Below are 17048 nucleotides of genomic sequence, written 5' to 3'. Positions count from 1 at the left end.
TCACAGGAGGCTTCAGACTTAAATAGGGTCTGTGTGTGTGTGTGTGTAGGCTTTCCCACAAATAGGTAAAGGGGAATAAAGGATAGGAAGTGGTATATTAAGACAGTGCTTTTGGCTAAAGGGCAGGGGATTCTGGGCTTTGATTCCAACTTTCCCTTCTGTACTGCTTTTAAGTTCTGTTCATATTCCTGAGGTCACTGACTTCCTCTGGATTTTGAGCTCTTCCAAGTGATCTGGCTCACGCCTACACAAATACCACTGTCTGAGTTTCGAACTTAGAGCCATGGAGCTCCTTGTAGAACTGTCTCATCAGAAAAGGTACGTAAAAGAATGAGGAAAGGGAAGGGTGATGCAATAATAAGAGAGAGTTTCGGGCAATGATTAAGAATTCAAAGCTGCTGGTGTAATCCCTCATTGTGTCCTTTTTCATTTTAAAAGACATTTCGCTTGCCCAGAGATTCGAACCATGTTTTAATACTCAAGCTACCACGTGTGGAGTCCAGCTCTGTTTATCACTTACTGGTCTCTAGACTGGGGAATTTTGAAGCTTGGGATTTCCTTCAGCATCTGTAAAAACACTATTACAGGAATGGCAGGCTAGTGACTTGAATTGAATCCTTGGGATTCATATGATGGAAGGAGAAAACTGACTCCTTCAAGTTGTTCAACAAGCTCCACACACCTGCCATAGGACATGCACCCAACCCCTACCATAAGTACAAATGTAATAACAAAATTACATATACCGCTGCATAAACTCGGATCCCCTGAGTTCCAACACGTTATATGGGGAAAGAGCAACCTTCACATTCAGGCTTTGATTTATAAGTATTTAACTTATTCGATCTCAGTTTCTTTCTTTTTATGAATTTTTTTGTGTACTTTTCATTCTAGACTTGATGGCTTCTGTTTCCCCATACCGACTAGTATCTGGGGATAGTCGCCCAAGCTATTACCTATGTCATACTGACTGAAAGATTTCACTGTTAACCTGTGTTTGGACCTGACTATCCACAGTCTTTCAGGAGTGGAATTTTGAACCATGGGGCTCCCAGTATGGTCCATATAGACATTAACACAGCAGTCCTGCTTAAGCCAGAGCTATCCAGTCAAAAGGCAATGAAAAAGGAAGGGGGTTATCTGCCTCAAAGGACAAAAACGTAGGTCAAAATAAGAAAAATTTTGAGGTCTTCGGGTATTATTCACCTGTAGTTTCATCCTTCCATTTGTCATTTTCCAGGGTTCTTCCTGTTCAGCCTGCAACTAAATAGAATTGCTTGGAATCACTACAGAGGTCTTTACTTAGGAACCAGCATCTTGAGTGGGGACATAAGACCCAGTAGTCTGTATTTGAAACCAGCATCTTGCGTGGGGAAGTCCTAGTTCTCTGGATTTTAAAATAGCCCCCATCTCTGTTGTGGTGATGCATGGCTATAATCCTGGCACTTTGGAGATGAAGCCTGTAAAAGCACAAGCTCAATATGAGCCTTGTTTATACAGTGAGGCCTTCACTCAGAAAACAAGAATCGACAGCAAAAAATGTACAACAGCGACAACACAGATCACACTGAAGGTTGGGTTGGATTGTAACTGTAGTCCCAGGATTTGGGAGGCTCAGGTTCAAGATTTGGGAGGTAACAGGTTCAGTTAAGCCCAAAAGTTTGAAAGTAGTCTGTGCAACATAGCAAGATCCCTTATCTCAATAAAGTAGAATAGAATAATAAAATACCTCTTCAAGTGATTTTACATGCAGACATCCACAGACTGAGTCCCTTATTCAACATCTCTGACAATTGGCCATTAATCTATTCTTGAAGACTGCCAGTGATACAGCTCACTATAAGGACAGCCATCTTCTCTTTGGATTGTTCTAGTCCAGTGATTCTCATTTCGTGGGGCTCCTCTGGCCAATCTCCATCTCCAAATATATTTACATTATGGTTCATGACAGTAGCAAAAATATAATTATGAAGTAGCAATGAAAATAATTTTATGGTTAGGGTCACCATGACATGAGGAACTGGAATAAGGGTCACAGCATTAGGAACACTGAGAACCACTGCTCTATTAGAATGTTCTTTTTGCCTTTTTCTGAAATCTCTATTTTTGGCTATTACATTTTGAACATTTGTTCCTGTCCTTGAGTGTCCAGCAGAACAAGCCCAACCCCCTTTTCAAATGCTCATTTTTCTAACATTTGGAAATCATCTTTAATATGTATATTTTGTATATATATATATATGTATATATATATTAAATATACATATATTTAATATGTATATATAGGGTAAATGCCTTATCTAAGTGTAACGCTGGGAAACAATGTCAAAAACTTGTGATCCTGTCACTTTGAGTTAGTTGTTGGATACTTCCAGACAGCAACACTTTAAGTTAGGATCATGAGTCAACCATGAGAAGTTGTGGCTGTTTTCTGTATATCAGCTCAAAAACTGAAGTTATCCCTCAAGCCTCTATCTAGTACCTTAGACACCTTTCCTTGGTTCTGAGAAATATGGATTTATCAAAGTCTACTGGAGTTTATTTGTATTTATCCTCAATGTTCACCATTTACCCTGGCTCCCTTGACACTACTGGAGATTGAACCCATGCCAGCCCATTGCTCTATCACTTTGCCACATCCCTAGACTTCTCAAGTATCGACTGTGTAATTCTTAACTTTGTTTATAAAATTGAGTGAAATCCAATGCTGAGCAAATGGAGCAGAATCATTCTTTAGGCTCTGGCTCATAGGGCACTTTCTTTCCTCCTATTATAATACATAATAGGCTCCGATAACATAGTAATCACAAGCATCCAAATTGTATGTGTGAAGGTGTCTTTCTGTTGGCCTTATGTGAGGATAGTGACAGTATCCAAACATTCTAAAATCAAACCTCAAAACTGTGTAAGAGGGCTTTGAGTTCCTTTGTGGTTACAGCATTCTGAGTCTCTTTGTGGTTACTCCATTCATACTCTGTCCATGTTAAGGAAAGGGGTTGTTGACCTTGTTTGAAACAAGACCTAATGCAATGGGGTTGTTTTAAAATATGAAACATTTGCTATGAACTCTTCCTGCATTTGATATGATTTGTCAAACTGTGTTTGGATTTTGCTTTTCAATGTCAGTTCTTTAGACTCATTTCCAAGATTGTAAAATATTTTTCAGAGAGTATTGTTTTAATGAACCTCATCTTCACATATTAAATGTAAATGATAAAATTAGAACTAAAATGAAATTTAGAGGATTTTTGACTTGAGTAACAATTTTCAGTCTACCCTCGAAAGTTTATGTATTGATTTCTACTGTAATTGACTCAATGCAGTAATATCTTTTAGAGAAAACTTTAAAAAACACCTCTCTCATGTTTTGAGACAGGGTTTCACTGTGTTGTGTGGCCCTAGCTGTCCTGGATCTCACTCTGTAGACCAGGCTGGCTTCGAACTCACAGAGCTCTGCCCGGTCAGGCTATGGAAAGCTGGGAATAAAGGCATGCTCCACCACTTCTCTGGCATTAAAATCACTTTTAAACTCCCTCTTTCATAAACATATACACAAGTCATTTCTCGCAAGAGGATGAGTGATGGGTATCATAATACAGTGTACATGGGGTAGGGTAAGTATTTCTGATGTTTTATTTATTTATATATTTCAAAATAACTAGACGAGAAGAGTTTTAAGTTTTCTGACACACAGAATTGATGATATTTTAAGGCAATGAAAACATATTTACCCTAATTTGATCATTGCCCATTGCATATATGTATATGATTATAATATAATAACACATTCCTTAACTACATACATAATTATATGCCAAATTACTTGTAATATGAAATTACTTGTAAAATTAAAACAAATGCTGTAGCTGAGACAAATGTTCTCTTCAGACAGGTAAATTTTTTCAATACTTCATACAATTCGAGTATGCCCTTTTAACCTTCGTGGTCATAGTTTAATAAGTGTCCGAGTCATTAAAAAATGTAACACTTAAAGATTTCAGTAGTGGTCACTGGAAAGAAATATAAGTCAAAACCAACCATCTTTGGCTAGCTCTTTTTATTCATAATTGTCTCACAACTCATTGGTGTATTCCATAAATTCACTACTAAAATGTATCTTAAATATGGTCTATTATTCAGTCTCCATTCCTGTAACTTTAATGTGGACTTTCATTTTTGAGAAACACTGATTTGTTTCCTGTCCCCTAAAGCATTTTTGTGATTGTTCCTGTTTTTTTTTTTTTTTGCCAAGGCGGGGGGGAGACAGATTCTCACCTGTCATATTTTCACATGACTTTTCTTCTTGAATTAAATGTTAACTCCTTAGAGAGACATTCCCTGAGTCCTTTCACCCTCAGGATTTCACTTAAAATGGTCATATCTAATTTCAGGCCATTCTCCATTGTACCTTAGAGCTATTAGCAGTTCTTAAAATTGTTCTACAAACGTGTTTCATTGCATGTTCATTGTTTCTCTCTACCCAAAAGAAGCACGTTTCCTGGAGGCAAGGATTTGGTCAGATTCCTTTACAGTTTCCTAGTGCCTACATTGCTATAGTAGATACTTATTTATTTACTCTGGGAAAAATATAGATGTGGATAATAGAAATGAGTATGACCATTGACTAACACATGCTTGCTTTGAGGAAAAAAAATCCAACCAAAAGTTTTCTTTGTGATTTGTCCTTTTTATTTTAAAAGTGGAATGCATCTAAGCATCCAAGTTCATTGTTCTTACAGGTTAAGTATACTGAGATGTTGAGTCTTACACTCAAGTATTCAGCGTCTTGCATGGTGATCATGAATGATTATAAATAATGTATTTGTGTAAGTTTGCCAGGTGAACCCAAGGAAAGCCTAATTGAACAGATGGGTCCTCTTCCCTTAACTGGAAGGCTATCAGATGATTTGACTTTGTCAGATGAAAAACAGAAAGTGAGCTCTGGAGATGAATTCCAGGGAAGAGACTTTTAGAGTTCTTGCAAAGATCTGGGAGTCCTGTGTGATGTTAATTACCCTGATGTCAGAGAGAGTTGGCAGCCTCAAGGAGAACTGAGATCTAACCCCCTTAGGCTTTCTGGGCTGTGAAATGCTCTCATAAGCAAGTAAGTTACCTGGGAGGATGAACAGAGATAGGCTAATAACCTCCATATGGTTGGGTACTTTGGGCAGATGGCCTGCATGCCACCTTGAAAGCACCTAAAGTTTCTAGGTGGTCTTGAAGGGCAGCTCTAAATCGTGCACGTTAAAATTGTCGAATCTGTGGGCCCCAAAGGAATGGCTAATGGTGGACTGCTTCGCAGATGAATCAGTAGTAATTTATAATTAGAAGTAGAAGTGGGACCAGCAGGATGGGGAGAGGATACAAATGAGCACCCCCACAACCTCCCAAGACTTAGAAGAAAAAAATTACAACTCTTCCACCAAGAAAGCAGTGGAAGATTTCTTATTCTATTTTTCAGAAACACCCTTCACAGAGCCTTTTCTGGAGTGACTTTATTTTAATTGCCCTATTTCTGGGGACTTCTTTTAATATGTCCTGGGATTTATAGAACCCTTCATAGTTTTAAAACACATTTAGTGATATGCTTTCACCCACCCTGTGAGGGAAGTAGAGCAGGGACTAGTATCACTGACAAATTTGAGAGATGAGGAGCAATATCCTCTTTTGAAGGAAAAAATAGGGAAGTCATTGGTGGGTGGAGAACTAAGAACAATTTCATTCTGTTCTTCTTTTCTGTTTTATCCACCATGCATGATGTGAGTCTTAGCATGTCAGAAAGTGTAACAAATCATGTAATGGTAGGAATTTACTGTGAGTACAACATTCCTTTGAGTTTTATAAATGTCTTCCCTTTCTTTGCCTCCTTATTTGGATCAGTTTGAAGTTGTCAGAGCATGGGAAAACAATCTTCTTTAAGTATAGGTTTTTTCTTTTTGCACTTTTCTTTTTGACACAGGGTCTTATACATAATCCAGCCTGGCCTCAAATTTGTGGCTTTTCTACCCTCGCCTCCCAGGTGCTGGTATTGTCAGCATGTGCCACTACAGTAGGTTAAGATTCCTCTACCACCGGCAGTGTAAACAAAGACCAACTGGGAAATGATACAGCTGAATGTGCTCTCTGAGTGAATATCTGCTTAGGAAGGGATGGGGAAATCCAACAGCCATCTCAACGTCTTTATCTCTTTTCTGAGGCCTCAGCATGTTCACTGTGTGGTTGTCATTTGATCTCCAATCTTGACCTATAAGGTTGATTTCTGACCTTTCCTATCTAATGTAGTATATGACAGAAAAGTAATACTATTTTTTTTATTTTCTAAAACTACTATGTAGTATGTATAGCTTATATCTCCAATCTGCCACCAGTTTGTGTCAACTCCCCTCTTTTTGTTTTTGTCACGTGTTCTCTTGTATTTGGCTTGACTGTATTCTCGAACATTAGCCACATCATTTTTTTTTGAGGCAATGGATCATTGTGTAGCCCAGGTTGACCTTAGGTAGCTGTGTTGCTTAGGATGGTCCTAAACTAGTAACCCTTTTGCCCTAGTCTCCTGAATGCTGGAATGCCAGGTATATGCTACCACGCCCAGCTTGTGTTTTCAAGCTAGTTACATTTGGTTGAACCCACCCAGATATATTGTAAGTCACAACTTTGATTGCAACATAGTATTAAGTGACATAAATTTTCCCAAAAATATTTTTTATAGTTTGATGTGCTACTTAATATCAGGAAATGTAGAAGAAGTCAGGGAGATTAATGGTAACTTTTCTCAATCATCTCAAAATGTCAACATACACGGCACAGGTGTACTTGTGGAAGGGATTTGCTCTTTTATTCATGCACTTGAACAATCATGTTGTAGACAGATACTGAAGAAATGTGGGGTCCAAGTGAAACTGTGTTTGTGTGGTGTTCTGCTGGACTTACACTGTGTTCTACTCCAAACAAAGAAGGTGTCCTCAACGGTTTCCTACTAAAGGCCAGCTAATTTGTTTATCCTAGGACACAAAGGACAGTCTCCACTCATTGCACGGCATTCCTTTTACTTTCCTGTGTGTGTGTCTGTTCGTGTGTGCATGCACACTGTGTACATTTTCAAGTGCATGAATATGTGTTTTGTTGCGGGAGGTCCTTCCGCTCCTCCAGCCTATAGTCGCTGAGATGCCAGCCCATTGGGGTGTGGTCTCTCTCCCTTTAAAAAAGCGGCCACTTCCCTCTCCTCTCTCTCTTCACTTCCTGCTCCATAGGCGACTAGACTCCCTTCCTGGTTGCGCAGAGGGCTGTTGTCTGGGATGGTGATCTGTAAGTTTTTTCCCCTTTAAATAAATAGCACCCTATTAATCATAATTCCAAACTGGTGTGGCATTGTTTGTGACTTACGCCTTCAGTGTGTATTGGCACTGAGTGTCTTCTTCAACTGCCCCCCACCTAACGTTTTGAAGACATTCATTCATTGTTCTTGGAGCTCAATGTTTGTCTAGGCAGGTGGGATCAGGAGCTCCTGGATCTGTCAGTCTGTCTCTACTTCCACAGTGGTGGGGTTACAGGTGCTGGAAAATGAACTCAGGTCCCCATGCTTGCACTTCGCTGACTGAACCATCTTATCAGCTCCTACATTCACTTTTTTAAAGATTTCACTTAAAATCCCTCCTTTTAGCCCTGAATCTGTGCTAAATGGCAATGTTGCCAAGCATATGAAGATGTAGTTTAAGCAGGTCTGAAGACAGAGATGAATTTGTGGTTGCTTTTTCCTCACAATACTGCTTCTTAGTACAAACCTGAATCAGGTTAAATTTTTAGAAACAAGTGGAGAATTACTGTTTTGGTGTAGCTTTCCCAGCCATTAGTGGTGTTTCTCTGGCCTGTGACAATAAAGGTGTCAGCTTGGTATTTAGCATGTATGCCTCCACCTTTCACTGGGAGCTGCTGTCTAAGGAAATCAATTTTCAAGTCCAGGGGGCTGATAGTAATATTCCAGATGCCTCTTCCACCTGCATGCATTTGCTCAGTTCCTTCCTTCTTTTCCTGACGGGGCAGGCCCCACTGTTTCCATGACTTTATGTGAGTGTAAAACAACAGCTAGGGAAAGCTTAGAAAATGAAACAAACAAAGGGATCACTTAAAACTGCCATCATTTTAATGACAGCCTTACCTAGGATGAGTAAAAACATGTCCACAGGGCAATTAGAAGAGAATTTTCTTTTCTTTCTTTCTTTCTTTCTTTCTTTCTTTCTTTCTTTCTTTCTTTTTTTCTCATACTGGAAGATCTAGAGGGCTGGCCCTAGGCTGTTTTATGTTATTACTAGGTGGCCTCTGTGGTTTTGGGATGGTGTAAAAGGGAAGAGAAACGAGCTCATGTTATGTTTGTTAATGCTTCATGTGATCTTGTTTCATTTTCTAAAATCCAGAAGGCATGCTATCGGAGCTCTCCATTTTTTAAAAAATGTTCAAGCTGTTCCTAAAATTTTTGTGATACCTCAAGATCACTAGGGGCTGAAAGTGAAGGGATATTGACTATAGCCATCAAGTCCTTGTTCTTGCAGGTTGGTTCTTCTGCCCCATTGAGGGCAGGTGGGGTACTCTGCACTGAGCAGTAGAGTAGAGAACATAGCGAGGAAAGTGCCTTGGAGACTAGTAGGTTCATGTATTGTATGAACACCTAGTATTCTCTTTGCCAAGTTCATAGAACATTTTCAGTATAAGCAGTCTTAAAATATCCACATTTGTACACCACTTGGCTTCGCTCATAGATCACCAACCCTTATTTGCTTTTGTGAACCACTCTACAGAGTTCTAATGCTGTCACTAGTGACCATTTGGGGAAAAAGAAAGTGTCATTCAGGGGATCAGAAGCGATTTGCATTTTGTTACATCTGCCTGCTTCTAATCAGTTTTTTTTTCTCTCCATCTTCATGGGAATTACTCACTGGCTGCCAAGGTCACAGTAGTTTGTGAATATTGGAATCCACAAACCAATTAGAATGGGATGGTAACTTTGTTCAGAACTGAATGTAGCTTCAAATCGGCTGCAGTCATGTGATCCTCTTTAATGAAACCATCATCACATGGGTCAGTAGATACAGACACAAAGTACATGGGGGATGAGGCCGGGGCACAGTGATGATATGGTCGCAGTTTCAAGCTGTCTGCTAACAAATCTCAACAATGCACCTTTTGCGAACAGTACTGATGGATGGATTTTGAAAGCTTAATGGAAATTGATGTTATGTATTGATTACCATTTAATACACATCTCCGTAACCTTGTATCATTGTGAAAGGAAAAATGCTTTTCCTGTAGAACAAATACCTCTTATCAGAGGGTCCTAGCTTGTTTTTTGATATCCTAAGTGGTCAATTAATTCATACAGCAATCAGATATCTATTGAGACAGTGAGCATAAGCTCTGTTGAAGGTTGATACCAAACCAGATTTCCATGGAGCTGATTATGTGTTAAGTACTCACCAGATGGAAATCCCTGGCTTCCAGCCCTGACACATGTGAGTGATTTCATGGGGGGCAAGGGACTGTTCCTAAATAAGCTCTTGGGATTGCCATCGGAGCCATATCAGTTCCAAAGGTGCTTAACATCATTTTGACACTGCTGCCTTAGTTGGGCATAATGGTCTATTCTGTAAACAGGAGGTAAAGATGAGACATGGATAAGTGGAGGCACTGAAAAATCTTCTATGGGTCCCAGAGCTACCCTCCTAGCCTTCTGGGAGTGAAACAGGTTTTAGTTAATTGCTGTAATGCTAAGAAACACACACCTCCTACTTTTCCATGAAATCTCATGACAGTGTACATAGAAAAAATATTGCTTACTAATTTATTAAAACAAGTCAGAGTAGAGACATCTGTTTACTCTTGACCTGAGGGGAAAAGCCAGTAATTATACGTGCCACCCAGTAACTTGTTTATTGTTTGTCGAGAGTGACAAAAGTTTTCCTGTCCACACTAAAGTGATGTTTGGAACATTGCTACAATAGCTTATAGTGGCTTTAGAAGAGGGCAGTGGCACTATTGACTCATTTTAAGCCAAGCCCTTTTTTTCTTGCTGGTACAACTAAAAATTTGAGTTCTTACCAATGGTAATGCAGTTTACAGAGCTTTACTAACTCTTGCTCATGAATAACTTTTTCTTTCCTCAGTAAGTATTGGCCTTTAGGATGCAGAGGAAATTAATCTATTCAAGAAATGAAAACAGTGATGAAGTGCCTTTGAAAACAACCTTATCATCATGTATATCCTTGAAACAACTATAACACTTTTCAACAGAAAACCAACTCTGAAATAGAATATATAATTTCTCCTAGTCCATCACTTGTCAGAGTCTTACAGTTAATTATCTAACTTGTGTGAAACACTGAGACAAAAGAAATCTTTCTGCTTTTATAAAAGCTAGACAGAAGTATTATTTAGTTCAATACCCTCTTTATTTGAGTAAGAGGGCAAAAGCCTACAGAAGTTAAATGACTTGCCCAAGGAAAAATACTCACTTCATAGCAGGATTGAGATTCAAACCTTGGGGTTCAAATTCAGTACTCTCAGCATGTCACCTGCTCTGTCTTCCATGAGTCTTAATTCTAATGGACAATGGATCCAGTTACAACTAAGCACAACAGTATTTAAGACACCGTCCTTTGATAAAAATTTCCACTTTCCTACAAGCCCCACTTAAAAGTACTGCAGCGTTGTCTTTGTGAAGCTAAAATGAAAACCAGCAGGCTGAATTAATGGCAAAGCACTTACTCTGAAAAATTCCTTTGTTGAACCAGAGTCCAGGGTCCCATATGCAATTTCAGTCTGCTTGGCTAAATCTTCAGCACTCTCAATGGGGGACACCATCCTCTCCACAGTCAGGAAAGCAGCAAGGTTTGCAGTGTAGGACGAAATTATGATCAGGGTGAAGAACCACCAAACCCCACCAACAATGCGCCCAGAAAGTGATCTACAAAACAAAACAGAGACAAGTCCAGACCCAGAGGGCCTAGATCTCAGTTTTTTTTTTAAATCATTGTCTTTACTTATAGAAAGAAGATAGATTTTTATCATAGGCAATGGAGGAGGGAAGTGATGATACAATGCAATCAAAACAACAGCTAAAGCTCACGTGTTGACCACACCATGTATATGATGATGACATGGGCAAACACCCTTTGGTCCTCTCCATGTTTTCTCTAGTTTGGATTTTGAATGTCTCCCAAAAGAGCCCTATGCTGAAAGTTTGGCTGCTAGTCTTTCTGTTGTGCTAGTGGATCATTTAAGAGGTGGGACTTAGCTAGAGAAAGTTAAGTCACAGGATATGGTGTCCTTGACTGGAATGATAGGACCTAGTCCCTCCTCTCTCTCTTGATTCTTGGCCACCAGGAAGTGAACAGGTCTCACCAGCCACATGCTTCTGTCAGAATGTATTGCCTCACCAGATGCTCAAAGAAAAGGGGCCAAGTTTATGGGCTAGAAATCCATGACCATGAGCCAGAGTAAACATTTCCACCTTGCAGTTGGTATTTCAGTGATTCAAGACTAGCCCAGATTGAAAATCCAACCTTTCAGTCACATAGAATGCCCTTCTCATTTATAATTTCACATGACATGTTTGCTTTCTATGACCTTTTCTGGGCACATATATGGAAGAACGAATACTATGGTCGACCCAAGATCAATGACATCAAAGCTTGGATGGTAATACCTAGATGTCTGAACTTCTAATATTGCACAAGTCAATACTTGTGGTCAATTTAGGGATCAAGAGACATAAAGCAATATGCAAATCTTTTCACATTTGAAGAGAAATGGGAAGATACTGGCAAAAGAGCACTGTTAATTTGAGTTCCATAAACTAATGTTGACACAGCTCTTTTGTAGAGCTCGTCACCCATGAGGCATGGAACCAAGTGATAATGTTCCTTTTCATCTTCACATAAATGGTTAATGAGGATCAGGAGATCAAAACACTTTCCCTTCACACATGGGGATAGTCCTGAGTGAAGAAACTCCCTCTATCATATGGGTCGAGAGGTATCAAAGGGCCTCTTTCTTCTTCTGAAATCCTAAGATGAAGAAACTCACCCTACCACAGATTTCTTTATTGTTCAAACCACCCTCTATGTCGGCTATTCTCAACCTTATGGGTGGAACGACCCTTTTGCAGCGGTTGCATATCAGATGCAATTTGTAGCAGTAGCAAAGTTGCAGTTATAAAGTAGTAATGAAAATATGTTTATGGCTGTGGGGGTCAGCACAACATGAGGAAGTATATTATTAAAAGGTCATAGCATTAGGAAGTTTGGAACCAGTGCTGTGTGTGGTCTTCTGTGCTCTAATGGTATTAAGTTAGCGTGGAAATGGTAGGTAAGTTTTAATGATTTGAACTTTTCCTTCAATGTTTTGATCTAATTATCAGGGACTGTAGCCAAATATGGATAAATTTTAAAAGGAAAATTTTGTCAACATTACTGTTTGTTGGATTTATGGGTAGGGTTGCTAAAATGTAGATTCAGGATATCTCCTTGTCCATGAATAGATGATTCCTAGGTATCATTGGTGATTCTGTTGCAGGTGATGAAGAGACTCAGCTTTGCCTGTGTATCAAGAACATCTGCTTGAGTCAAATCCAAACAACACAACAAAAAAACCCAAACTAACAAAGACATCAAAGCAAAACAAAAACCTTGCTGAGAGTCTCCTCTAGACAAGTTCAGAGTTCTGGGTGCTGGCATATTTTATAAAAATTTAAGAGTATAATTAGAGTTGTAAGTTATATCCCTCCATCACAAGTGCTCATCATGGAGAGGGACTGTGGGAATTCAGAGGATAACAGATGCTCAACAATGGGTAATGACTTGTGATTTGGAATCTTTACTTCTTTTGCAGTATTGCTGGAGGCTGGTGTGGTCTATAGAAATTGAAATCAGCTCTGTAGGGTTTTATAAAACATTGCCGCATCATCATTAGTATAGTTCTAGTGCAGAGCACAGCTCCATCCTGGCTAGCTATGTTCTTCCACGCCTAGAGAAGCTCACAGAAAGAGCACCCACTCTGCTAGAAAGTAAAGAATAAGCGTAGGTGCCTGGCACATCTCCAGGCTCTGCGGGAAGAGGGCAGTTCTGGGCTGAGAACTGGCAAATCCGGTTTTTCTCTGCATGTACTATGATTTTACCACTCTGAAGCAAATTCAAATTCCCGTGTCCCAAGATAACCCCTTGCTCTTAGCATGTGGAAAATTCAGCTGTTTATGGGAAACAGTCCGATAATTCTAGCGAGTGTTTTGATAAATAATAGCACTATTTACTGGTTAATTATAAAATATCTATTTGATTATCTTCTAAGTCTGCAGTTTCTGTTGGTCTCTGGATGCCTAAAACACAGTCAAATATAATTACTCTAGCTTTTTAGATGTGAAAATCTGCTTTGAAACAGAGTTCTTTCTAGCTAATAGCTACATCCTTACAATTGCATCTGGAAACATTTCTCTTTAAATCAGAAGAGATGAACACATCTGCATGAGTCAGAAAAGAATGTGTCGCCCTTCCTAATGCTAAAAGTATACAGAATATTTCAACTAGGAATTTAGACATTTTCATAATTATCTTCAGGCTTGATATATTCAAATTTTAAACACATAGACATATCTGACTCTGAAAATTATTTTACTGCACAGAATATTAATGCTTCAAAATGGCATCCGTGGAAGTAGGGTAGTAAAAACGATAATACAAATTGTCACTTATTGAACAAATCCTTTATGACAAACTGTTCTAATTGCCTTATACATACCAACGTTTTTCATCGTCCATCTCTGTTGGCCAGGACCATGTTACAGATAAGCAAGCTAGGGCATCTTACAGATAAACTGATACAGAGAGGAAAATCAGAAAATAAAACATCTGTACTTTCATAGTAGGAAAGAGATTCCCAGAGCTGACGGTATGGCTCAGAAGATAAAGGTACCTGATAATTCGGCTTCCATACCTGGGACCCACATGGTGGAGGGATCGAACTGACTCCCACAAGTTATCCTCTGATGTCCACATACACACTACACACACACACACACACACACACACACACCTTCTATCCACTTGTAAAATAAAAAAAATAAATGAATAAGAATAAGGAGATTATAAAAACCTAAGAAGAGAAATACCCAGATATCTTGTAGTATAAAATAAACAAGGTTTGGATAAGAAAATGTATAATGGTGTGAAAATAATAGATTTTAAAGTAACACCAAGAAATGTTTGTCTATTATTATTTGTTGTTCATTTGGATTGCACCTGTAAAAGTCATCCTGATGTGGAATGATGGGTTTTGCTGAAGCCTTAGCTTGGAGTAATTCCAGACTTGGAGTTTGCTATGGGAAGAGGTCTATTACGCTATGAATACTAATAGCAGTTTATGCATTGCCTGCTTGAAATGTGGAGGAAAATACAGGAATTTATGGAAATTACATTGTGTCATTTTATTGAGGCTAATGGACTGTGGCTGTGGCTGTCTGGTTTTAAATCAGCCCTGCACATCATAATCTGGTTATTTTGGTCACCTCAGTACTGACTCAGATCAGTGTGTGGTTTATCAAAATGACTCAGCTGAGATCGGTTGTTGACATGCCTAAAAAGAAGCCAAAATGCAAAATGGCCAATTTAGTGTCTTCTTGTCTACTTGTTATTAACTTTGGCGATTATGTGGTTAATTTCATAGCATACAGTCAGATCTCCGCATCCTCCTGATCCACATCTACATGATCAACCTGCTGCAGATTGAAAATATCTGGGAAAATGCTATCTTTCTGAAATATGGACAGATATTTCCTCTTGAGATTCCCCCAAACAATGGTCAAACAACTATTTTCTTAGCATTTACATTGTTTTAGGTGTTATTATTCATCTGAAAATGATTTACTGGGCATGGGAAGATGTACATATATTATATGCAAAACCTCTGTGCTCTTTGATATAAGGGATTTGAGCACATGCAGGGTTTGCCATCTGACAGGGGTCCTGGAACTAATCCATTATGTTGCAAGGAATGCTGGTATGGATGGGTATGGCAAATTTGAGAGAATATTCTTAAAGAAATAATAAAATAGCCTTACAAATCTAAACAAATAGCTTCCATGTGGTTAGTATAGAATGTAAACGATTATATCTGATAATGGTTAAGACAGAAGTAGATTTGACAAAGGCTTTGGTGAAATTTACATCAGCCCTCTTCCATTTTCTTGGCATACATGCTTAAGTCTTTTTATTAAGGAAAAATGCAGTGTAACCCATGGGAAAGAAGCTCCGCAAGCAGTTTTGTATTTCTCTTTTTTTTTGCATTAGTAAAACTACAGCTGCTTAAGCCCATGTTTCACATAGAGAATATACAAAAAGTGACTGATGGGTCAACCCCATCACATTTCCTAAAGGATCTATTAAAATAAGACAAGACTTTAGAGTTGAATTAGAAAGGCCTATCCTTTCTCAGTACCTTTCTTTCCATTAATGCAGCTGCAAATTGTTTAACATTCATTTCAAGTAGTTTTGTTGCACAAGACAGATCTGAAGGTTAGCATAATGAAATAGCTGTAAAATGCTGCACACTTATGTTTCTAAAACCCAAAATAGTGTGCATGTCATACCTTTGACAAAAGGGTAAGAGGTTTGAAGTTAATGAAAATAAATTAGTACCAAAAGAAAAAAACACATGCAAAATATTGTCAAATACATATATATATCAAACAATAGATAATGTTCTTTACTGTAATAGTAAGAAACTAGAATCCTTACATTAATAATAAAGTGTATTTTATGACATCTGAAATAACAATAAAAGTGAACTATGGACCATAACCTTCATCCTGTAAGCAAATTTTGTAATATGCACTATCCTAGCTTTATGAGATGGCAAAGGTAACTAAACCTTTGCCTCCGTCTAAATTCTTTATCATTCCTCTCTTCTGTTCCTAAAGTATGCATCAGTTCCATTCTCCATCACAATGCCAGGACAGTGATAGGCTCTTTTAAAAATGTGCAGAATCAATCCTTGCTTCTTACAGTCTTCTCTGATGGAAATAGATAACCACACCCCAAAGACGGAAAACTGCAGCTTTTCAGCCAGAGTCATGAAATCGTTGTCATAAAAAATTCTGCCTCTACATTATTCACATGACACTGCATTGCTACTGCTGGGACGTGAGTTTGCGGTGGGATGAAGAGTGGCATACACCATGAAAGGAAAAGGTACATCACTTAAGATGCAGCTCAAACTCCTAAGACCTTTTGCTATTCTACACACCTTTTCTTTAAAGAAGGACCTTTGTGTGGAGAGCCCATGTCTAACTGTGACAGAGGCCCTGCCTCCTTCTTTCAAAGGACTTGCTATCTTGAAAACTTAATAAAAAATATCTTTGGAATGATCTTTACTCAGTAATGAGGTTCCAGTTTGTCTATCCTTTGCTCATCAGTTTCCTTTTGGTCATATTCCCAGACTTCATGCCTTCCACTTGGCTCACCCTCTAGTACTCCCTGCAGCTTCACAGAAAGTCAGCAGGGGGAGCATTTGTCTGGACTTAGACTCTAGATGGCACAAGTGGCTCTATCCAGGTTTCACAAAGGAAACATATTTCAGAATTTAGAAAGTTATACTCTCTTGTCAATGTGAGCAACACATTACAGAACCCCACGCTCACAACACTTTGGAGAAATGGAGTCCTTAGAAGCACTACATGGGCTCAAAAAGGAGAGGCTTGCACTGCGCTATCAACCCCCAGTTTTAGGAACTCTGACCATATGCAATATTAATGGGCATATACACTACACTAGGATGATTAGAATAATCCAATTTCATAATAACAATAGCTAACATTTATTGCGCTCACAGGCCAAGGACTGTGCTTTGCATTTTATTGATGAGAGACTGAGGTCTAGCTGGGCTTAGTAATTTGCCCCAGGTTACACAACCCCCAGAGCAGCCTTGGAAGGCAGTGAAGGTAACTTTAGCACCTCCTGCTTAACTGCTCTGCCCTCTCCATCTGGCTGTCTCCCCCACCCCATCTGGCC

General features: G+C 38.9%; 1 protein-coding gene across 3 annotated transcripts in view; it reads right to left on the bottom strand.

Annotated features, from left to right (window-relative positions):
* The window catches only part of Gria3 (glutamate ionotropic receptor AMPA type subunit 3), a 293607-nt gene that overhangs the window by 42605 nt on the left and 233954 nt on the right, over window positions 1-17048 (bottom strand). For all 3 annotated transcript variants that reach the window (XM_041640013.1, XM_041640014.1, XM_041640012.1), the window contains exon 12: window positions 10756-10954. In XM_041640013.1, the coding sequence (XP_041495947.1) occupies window positions 10756-10954 (199 nt within the window). The remainder of the gene's footprint in view (window positions 1-10755; window positions 10955-17048) is intronic.

Source organism: Microtus oregoni, unplaced genomic scaffold, assembly GCF_018167655.1.
Source record: "Microtus oregoni isolate MIOR12 unplaced genomic scaffold, Mior012 000061F_ref0000440, whole genome shotgun sequence".
Classification (NCBI taxonomy): domain Eukaryota; kingdom Metazoa; phylum Chordata; class Mammalia; order Rodentia; family Cricetidae; genus Microtus; species Microtus oregoni.
Note: the sequence above shows the minus strand (reverse complement) of the source record. Positions and strands in the feature narration are given on the sequence as shown.